Genomic DNA, 9967 nt, shown 5'->3' on the forward strand with positions numbered 1-9967 from the left:
GGAACTTTCGTTTGTCAGTGGCATCTACCGTGGTAACGATGCATTTCCGGAGACATGTCGCAGCATTTTTTTCCTCCTTTTGCAGTCAAGAATCGGTGCCAGCATTTTGTCGGTTTTATTGATGTTCATCCTGTATTCTTTTTCGCCTATGTTTTATGCCAATGTGAGATCAGCTTCCAACGTGAGTAACATAGAAGTAGACATGCTCGGAGTAGTGAAGCAACTTAAATCACTTAACAGAAGCAACTCTTGTGGTCCAGACTGTCTAACAGTTAGGTTCTTTCAGAGTATGTTGATACAATAGTTCCATGGTTAACAAGCATATACAACCGATCGGTCGACAAAAGATCCGTACCCAAAGACTGGAAAGCTGCACAGGTCAAACCAATATTCAAGAAAGGTGGTAGGAGTAAACCACTAAATTACAGGCCCATATCATTAACGTCGATATGCAGAAGGATTTTGGAACACATATTGTGTTCGAACTTTATGAATTACCTAGAAGAAACCGGGCTATTGACACACGGTCAACACGGATTCAGAAAGCATTGTTCTTCTGAAGCAGAACTAGCTCTTTAATCGCACGAAGTGTTGAGTGCTATCGACAAGGGATTTCAAATTGGTTACGTATTTCTGGATTTCCTGAAGGCTTTTGACACTGTACTACACAAGCGGCTCGTAGTGCTTATGGAATATGGCCTCAATTATATGATTGGATTCGCGACTTCCTGTCAGAGAGATGGCAGTTCATAGTAATTGACGGAAAGTCGTCGAGTAAAACAGAAGTGGTTTCTGGTGTTCCCCAAGGTAATGTGATATGTTCTTTGCTGTTCCTTATCTATATTAACTATTTGGAAGACAACGTGAGCAGTCATCTTAGGTTGTTTGCATGCTGTTGTTTATCGACTAGTGAAGCCGCCAGAAGGTCATAACAAATTGCAAAGCGATTTAGGAAAGATATCTATATGATGCGAAAATTGGAAATTGACCCTAAATAACGAATAGTGTGAGGTCATCCACATGAGTGGAAAAAGGTATCAAACTTCGGTTACACGATAAATCAATCAAATCTAAAGGCTGTAAATTCAACTATATATCTAGGAACTACAATTACGAACACCTTAAACTGGAGGGAACACATAGGAAATGTCGTGGGGAAGGCGAACGAAAGACAGTGTTTTATTGGCTGAACACTTAGAATATGCAACAGATCTACAAAAGAGACTGCCTACACTAAGCTTGTCCGTCCTTTTTAGAATACTGCTGCACGTTGCGGGATCCTTACCAGATAGGATTGACGGGGTACATCGAAAAAGAGGAGAGAGAGTGGCACTGAAATGACACAGGATTTGGGGTGGACATCATTAAAAGAAAGGCGTTTTTCGTTGTGGCGGAATCTTCTCACGAAATGTCAATCACCAACTCTCTCCTCCGAATGCTATAATATCTGATTGATGCCGACCCACATACGGAGAAACGATCACCGTAATAAAATAAGGGAACTCAGAGCTCGCACGGAAAGATATAGGCGTTCTTTTCTTCCGCGTGCTAACGAGATTGAAATAATAGAGCATTGTGAAGGTGATCTGATGAACCCTCTGTGTGACTTGCAGAATATCCATGTAGGAATAATTATGAAAAATCCGCCTCGATTGCACAAACTACCTGGTGTTTACCTAGGTTTCAGCGTGGGTAACTACGCCTTCTTCAAAACAAATATAAAACAGCTTGCCTAAATAGGCATAGTCAAAGGCTAGGTGTTGATTTTAGCCTTTGACTTTGCCTTTTTAGGCAAGCTGTTTTATGTTTGTTCTGAAGAAGGCGTGGTTACCCACGCTGAAACCTAGGTAACCACCAGGTAGTTTGTGCAATCGAGGCGGATTTTTCATTATTATATCGATACTTACGATTGCTGACGAGCTGCAATGCTGAAAGTTCTTATATCCATGTAGATGTAGAATATATACGTGATTAAAGGGACGATATATGAAAGTAGACTGACCGAGTCGCTTGGAGATCTCCGAGTTGTGCATCTTGGGGTTCTCCTGGGCGATCTTGCGGCGCTGGAGGCGCGACCAGACCATGAAGGCGTTCATGGGCCGCTTGATGTGGTCGTCCTGCGCCTTCTTGGCGGCGGCGGCGGCGGCGGCGGCGGAGTGCGGCTGCGCAGAGCCGAGGCCGGCCATGACGGCGGCGGCGGCCGACGCGGACACGGCCACCGAGGCGGAGACGGCGGGCGGCGCGGACACCGGCACCGACACGGCGGGCAGCGCCGGCCCGTGGCGCGCGCCCAGCGCCTCGTAGCCCACCGGCTCGCACATCGCACCGGCCGCCCTGCAACACGCGCCGCCGCCGCTCAGTCGCGCACCGCACTCCAGCCGTCGTCAGCATTGTAATCCACTATTCCCACACCACTGGTCCGCAAACGGAGCTTTGTGGGCACCCCTTACTGTAATACAATTAATACTACCACGGCCAGTTTTTACTTCTGTTTAGTTCACGTCGTCCTCAGCAGCACTCTTCGCACAAGACTGGTCCACAAATTGAGCCTTGAGGACACCCCGTCTCTTATAATACAATTAATGCTTTCGCGGGCGGTGTTTACTTCTGCCCAGTTCAGCTCGTTGACTGTAGGATTATAAAACGCTTTTCCAAAACTAGCCCTCTAAGAGAGACTCGTGGACACTATAATAAAATTAAGGTGGTCGTAGATAATGTTTACTTCTGTTCAGGTCACCTCGTCTTCAGAATGAAACCGAACCTTGTGTACACCTCTTAATATAATATGGTAATGAAGGTAATGAGAAGTAGTAGAAATGAGAACAGCGAGAAACTTCCCATCAGGATTGATGGTCACGAAGTCAATCAAGTTAAGGAATTCTGCTACCTAGGCAGTAAAATAACCAATGACGGACGGAGCGAGGAGGACATCAAAAGCAGACTCGCTACGGCAAAAAAGGCATTTCTGGCCAAGACAAGTATACTAATATCAAATACCGGCCTTAATTTGAGGAAGAAATTTCTGAGGATGTACGTCTGTAGTACAGCATTGTATGGTAGTGAAACGTGGACTGTGGGAAAACAGGAACAGAAGAGAATCGAAGCATTTGAGATGTGGTGCTATAGACGAATGTTGAATATTAGGTGGACTGGTAAGGTAAGGAATGAGGAGGTTCTACGCAGAATCGGAGAGGAAAGGAATATGTGGAAAACACTGATAAGGAGAAGGGACAGAATGACAGGACATCTGCTAAGACGTGAGGGAATGACTTCCATGGTACTAGAGGGAGCTGTAGAGGGCAAAAACTGTAGAGGAAGACAGAGATTGGAATACGACAAGCAAATAATTGAGGACGTAGGTTGCAATTGCTACTCTGAGATGAAGAGGTTAGCACAGGAAAGGAATTTGTGGCGGGCCGCATCAGACCAGTCAGTAGACTGATGATTAAAAAAAAAAAAAAAGGCTGTGTTGGTCACTGTTTACTTCTGCTCAGTTCGTCTCGTCGTCATAAGGATTATAAAACCGTCTTCGCACAAGACTGGTCCGCCGACAGAGCTTTGTGTACACCCTACCTTCTTATTTTATATATATATATTTTTTTTCAGTAATCAGTCTTATGAAGGGTTTGATGCGGACCTCAACGAGTTCTTCTCCAGTGCTAACCTCGTCATTCCCCAGTAGCATTTGCACCCTATTGTCTCAGTTATCTCTTCGATGTATTTCTATCTCAACTTCCTCTGGCACCATTTAAGTTATTCCTTGATGTCTTAACACGTCTCCTATCACCCTCCCTGTTCTTCTTGTGTGATCTATACTTATCCTTCTTCGCCAATTCTTCGGAGAACTTCCTCATACGTTACTTCATTAAACCGCATAATTTTCAACATTATTCTGCAGCACCGAAACCCAAATGCTTCGATACTCTTGTGTTTCGGTTTTACCACTGTCCATGATTCACACTCATACAATGCTGTGCTCCAAATGTACATTCTCAAATTAAGACCTACCTTTGATACCATTAGACTTCTTTTGCTCGCCGGCCGTTGTGGCCGAGTGGTTCTAGGCGCTACAGTCTGGAACCGCGCGCCCGCTACGGTCGCAGGTTCGTATCCTTCCTCGGGCATGGATGTGTGTGATGTCCTTAGGTTAGTTAGGTTTAAGTAGTTCTAAGTGAAGGGGACTGATGACCTCAGAAGTTAAGTCCCATAGTGCTCAGAGCCATTTGCACCATTTTTTTTCTTTTGGTCATGAATGCCCTCTAAACCTGTCCTAGTCTGTTTCCTTATATAATCCCTGCTTCGTCCGTCTTTAGTTATTTTCCTCCCAGGCTAAGAAAATTCCTTGCGTTTGTCTAGTTCGCGATCAATTTTTACGTTAAACTTCTTGCTATCCTCATATCCACCGCTTCGCATTACTTCCTGTCTTTTCCTGGTTTACTCTCAGGCCATATTCTGCACCCAATAGACTACTCCATTCAACAGATTCTGTAAATCTTCTTATCCATCACTGAGGATAGCAATATCATCAGCGAAACTTATCACTGATATCCTCTCACCCTGAGTATTCATCCCCCTCCTGAACCTTTCTTTTAATTCTGTCGTTGTTTCTTAGATGTACAGACTGAACAAGCAGACCGAAAGACTACGCCCCTGTCTTAAACAGTTTTTAATTCGAGCACTTCCTTCTTGGTCTTCCAGTCTTATTGTTCTCCTTTGGTTCTCACAGTCCCTATTATAATATAATTAAGATTGTCATCGTCGGTATTTACTTCTGCTCAGTTAACCTCGTTGACAGCAGCATGATAAACCGTTCTCCACACGACTGGTCCATAAACAGAGCCCTCTGGTCACCCCCTCCTATAACACAATTAAGACTTTCATTAGCCGTTTTTAGCTCTGTTAACTTCCAGTCACTTCATGGCTGCAAACACAATAAGCAATTCATTATTTAAAACTGGTCCACAAACAGAGCCTTGTGGACACACCTTCCTACAACACATTTAAGTCTTCCACGGTCTTCGTTTAATTATTTTGAAACTAAGTGCTGAGATACTGTGGACTGTTGAAGAAGAGACTAGCAGTTGACCCTAAATGTAAAGAAATGTAATGTATTGAGCATAAATAAGCAAACAGAACCACTACTGTTCGGTTACACCTTAGGCAACAAATCCCAAGGAGGGGAAACTATCAAAAAAGAACTAGGAGGAACCATCCGAGCTAATTGAAATCCTATAAAAGCGAATTTTAGGAAGAGCAGATGCCAGGCTGAAATTCATAGGAGTAATCTTAAGAAAATATAACCTCTACACGAACGAATTGGATTACAAAACACTTGTTCGACAGTTTCATCGGTGTTATTCATGAGCCTGAGACCCTTACCAAGTAGGATTAATGGAGGAGACAGAGAAGACCAAACAGCGAGCTCGCTTTTCGTTCTGGGAGAGCATTATGGAGATGAAACTTCCTGGCAGATTAAAACTGTGTGCCGGACCGAGACTCGAACTCGGGACCTTTGCCTTTCATGGGCAAGTGCTCTACCATCTGAGCTACCCAAGCACGACTCACGCCCCGTCCTCACAGCCTTATTTCTGCAAGTACCTCGTCTCCTACTTTCCAAAATTAACAGAAGCTTTCCTCGCAGGATGCGAGGTAGTGCATTGTCTTGATACAGAAATTTTCTTTTCTTTTCATCTTCCCAAAGTGACAGTTGCACTTATGATCGACTAAACGGGTGTTATAACTTTAGTCGTAATTCCAATATATACTTGAACATAACTGCATGGAATTTACACCCAGACTGTCGCCAATGACTGACGTACATCTTTTACAGATATAATGAATTCGTCTATAGGGTGAACATGAGCTACACTCCGTGTATCACTTTTAACGCACAAGTATCGTTACCAGAAGCGAAGAGCACTGAATGCCATCTTAAGGACGAAGAATAAAGTGGGCGCCACTATTATCTCCAACAAGTATCGTGAGAAAATGGAGCAAATATGTTTTCAAGCAAGACACACAGTACATACGGTCGACATTCACACTGTTATGCAGTTATTTTCAGTGCAATACAGATACAAAGATGAAATGAGGCATAAAATGTCAAGTGATGTGCAATTATTCTGTACCTAACCACCATATTCCCTTGAAAAACTCAGAAAATCTGAACAACATCCGAAATTTTGATGGTGAAGTTTTGGATTCCTTTGTGCCTCAGGATGTGCCCTGTCAAATGATCCCTTCTTTTAGGGAACATGACGACGCTAAGAGATTGGTTTACGGGGTGAGACGCTAAACTTAATTGGGAGTAAAGTAACTGATAATGGCCGAAGTAAAGAGGATATAAAATACAGATGGGTAATGAAAAGAAAATCGTTTCTGAAGAAGGGAAATTTGCTAACGTCGAATACAAATTTAATCGTTAGCGAGTCTTTTCTGAAGGTGTTTGTCAGGAGTGTAGCCTTGTATGGCAGTGAAACGTGGACGATAAGCAGTTCAGACAAGAAGAGAATAGATGGTTTTGAAAGGTGGTGCTACAGAAGAATGTAAAAGACTAGATAGTTAGTGCATATAACTAATGAGGAGCTACTGGATAAAATCGGAGGAAAAGAAATTTGTGGCATAACTTGATTATAACAAGAGTTCGGTTGGTAGGACACAGTCTGAGACATCAAGGAATCACTTATTTGGTATTGGAGGGAAGTGTGAGGGTAAAACCTGTAGAGGGACAGCAATAGATGAACACAGCAAGGAACTTCAAATTTTGTAGGTTGCAGTAGCTATTCGGAAATGAAGAGGTTTGGGCAGGATTGAGTAGCACGGACAGCTGCATCAAACCACTCTTCAGACTGAAGACAACAATGGCAACAACAGAAAGAACAACAGCAGTTACACGTTTACCACGAGCTAGACGATCAGAGGAATTCAGTCAAACCACTACCGGCGAGGAGGCAGTGCAGAATTCGGGCGTTGGCCTGAAACCTCGTAACTCAGTAAGAGACCTTTTACTCTCATAATAAGTAGACTGGTCATTGCATCATCAGATCGCCCCATTTTTGAGCGATGTTATGTGTACTGCTGTAATTACAGAGCGATATTAATCGCAAAACACGAGGAAGTGCTGAAAAGTAAGGCTTTCGAATTTTTGACTTGAAAACTCAAAGCTTTTTAACCAAAACAAACGTTATTAAAATTCTACGCCTTTATTATTGATGTCAGTGTGGAATTTTAGACTTTGTTGACGGAGCCACAACCTCACTTCCGCTTACACTGCTTTATAACTATCAAAGTGAAGTCCTCGAAAGTGTTCTTTAAGTTATGCAAGTAGATGAAAATGGAATGGGGCCAAGTCGAGACTGTGTGGAAGACGATCGATAACAGTGAATCCATAACGTCTTATTGTTGCAGATGTCGCAGCGCTCTAGTGTGATCTGGCATTATCATACTGAAGGTGCACGTGCACGATGTATGGACGAACTCTTCGAATTCGAAACTCGATTACAGCAAGCTGTTTGTCAGCCGCCGACATAGTTACTCTACTTTTGAGCACACCCTCTTCCAATTATTTTGTGTTGCTAGAACGAAACTGATTGGAAGATGAGTCGCCACACGTCGCTAGAAAAAGAAAAGCAAACTTATAAGAATTCCATAAACGCTACTTCGATGAATCCGTTACAGCTCATTCCACCGCAGGTGAATGCCGATGGTGAGCCCTGAGTATTTGACAATGCCTCTCTTTCCGAAGCCTTATGTAGTCGATTTTGTCTGTAATGTCATTGACGTCGGAAAGACGTCAAATCACTCTCTTTTTTCATTATATTTATAACTGTTCTTCAAGAATTTGTTATTATTCTTAGTTTTCGAATACGAGTAATGTTCACGAATTAACATTATTTAGGCTTAACGACTTTTTAATCAGAAAGAAGTGAAAGAAGGTATTACATTAGTTGGATAAAAAGTAGTAGGAACACGGTTATAGCTTATACTAGACTTTAATGACAGCCGTTCACCGTATTGCATGTTCTTAACATAATCGCTCCACATCTCGATCACCATAGCTCACGGACACGGAAGGCATCGTACACACCCATCTCAGTCGATGTCTCGCAAAAAGAACGCCCTATGGCACTGATGATGTCTTCTCTTGTGTTCTCACCTGCGACGAAGAGGTTCCCTCATTTCGGTGAACAGGTCGTAATTGCACGGACTATATGGGGTGAATACGGTGGACATTCCGGTATCTTCCACCCCCATGTAGCCAGGAGCTCTTGCACTGCTTTCGCCGTGTGGTATCGTGCATTGTCATGCTGGATGACGGGCTCCAGTACCAGAAGGAAACACCATTGTCTCCTCCGACCACGTGAAACTCCATACTTGATCCACGAATGTTGTGCGTGTTTCCGTAACACGCTGCTAGGGCGCTGGAACTGGTCTCCCGCACTTACAGGCACTTCACACAGCAACTGAGTCAAACACAGCTGTCGCCGGTCAGTGCACTACTTCAACTGACTGCTACTATCAGTTACAGGCAGCGCAAATGTCACGTACATACTTCGCATTATGGCAGTGTTGCCACTACTTTTGGATCGAACCCATGAATTTTTCTGAGGGTAAGTACACCACAATTGCCACAACAATCTTGCGGAATGGAAACACGGATGTTAAATGCGAAAACAGGTAATAAGGCTGGTGTCTTTTCAACGAGCTTTGGGAAGATAAATTTGGACATAACAAGAAGGGATAAACAACTAAAGAAATGGATAAGAGAAGGATACAGGAGGTGAGAACTGATTGAAGCTGAAATGGACAGTGGCTGGGCATACAGTGGGACCAAATGGAGATCGGTAGACTGTGCTGGATCCCGAGTGGGAAAAGGAGAAAAAATTGGCCAATCGCGAATAGGACTCGCAATCTGAGGGTTCTGTACAAACTTAGTTACGTATGCAGACAGTTCATCCATCCTGCACGATTTCTTGCTTTAGTTGATAACGATACTGGCAAGATATTCATCTCTGGAATTCCTAGACTTTCGAGAATGATTTAATTATAAGTTTTAAGTTTAAATTTTTTGCGTAATTTCACATTTGCCATTGTAATTTCCGAGAAAAAGAGGTCTTACAGATGCATGCTTTGACAGTGAGAAAATAAATGACAAAAAATGTTTTTCTTTTGCAAATTAACAACTGCTGATTTTTTCCCTACCTTATAGCATCCTTCTTCAGAAATTTCACGGTTCTAGGTGGACGGGAAGTGCTCTGTATTTTTTGATGGCTGAGTCTGCGAGTATTAAAATGTGTGAGATAAATGACCGTGTCCTTTGACTGCACTAACTTAGAAGCTTAAGTGTTTCATACCGTCAAGGGACCACAGACCTTAGCATGTAACATAAATTCCAACTTAATACGTCTATCCGTTTCTAAGAAAAAGGGCAGAAAGATAGACTGGCGGAAATCAACGCGATCTTATAAGGGTCCCGTTTTTACCAATTGAGTTACGGAACCGTAAAAATGAAAAATAAAACACCTAGCGGATACCATAATGGAGAGAGAACGGCGGCATAATGAAACAGGCACAATCAGTTGGTTGCGAAAATCTGAAGTCCGTAAGGCATCAAGAAGTAGTTGGGACTTTGATCGTGACAAATTTTCCGTACTCGGATTTTCACGTCCAGGGAGCCGGTATTCCGTCGTTGACTCGCGTCCGGCAGAGTAGGCCATTTGCGCTGACGTTCACGTTCTACATCTACATCTACATTTATACTCCGCAAGCCACCCAGCGGTGTGTGACGGAGGGCACTTTACGTGCCACTGTCATTACCTCCCTTTCCTGTTCTAGTCGCATATAGTTCGCGGGAAGAACGACTGCCGGAAAGCCTAATTTTACATTCGTGATCCCCTCGGGAGGTATAAGTAGGTGGGAGCAATATATTCGATACATCATCCAGAAACGCACCCTCTCGAAACCTGGA

The 9967-nt window shown here is 43.3% G+C and overlaps 1 protein-coding gene across 1 annotated transcript in view; it reads right to left on the minus strand.

The window, feature by feature from the left end:
• Positions 1–2171, minus strand: part of LOC124594246 (transcription factor Sox-21-B) — a 159297-nt gene extending 157126 nt beyond the window's left edge. Inside the window, exon 1 of the mRNA XM_047132609.1 lies at positions 2003–2171. Coding sequence (XP_046988565.1) covers positions 2003–2096 — 94 coding nt within the window. The 5' untranslated portion in view covers positions 2097–2171. The remainder of the gene's footprint in view (positions 1–2002) is intronic.
• Between the last annotated feature and the right edge of the window lie 7796 nt (positions 2172–9967).

Source organism: Schistocerca americana, chromosome 2 (genome assembly GCF_021461395.2).
Source record: "Schistocerca americana isolate TAMUIC-IGC-003095 chromosome 2, iqSchAmer2.1, whole genome shotgun sequence".
Taxonomy (NCBI): domain Eukaryota; kingdom Metazoa; phylum Arthropoda; class Insecta; order Orthoptera; family Acrididae; genus Schistocerca; species Schistocerca americana.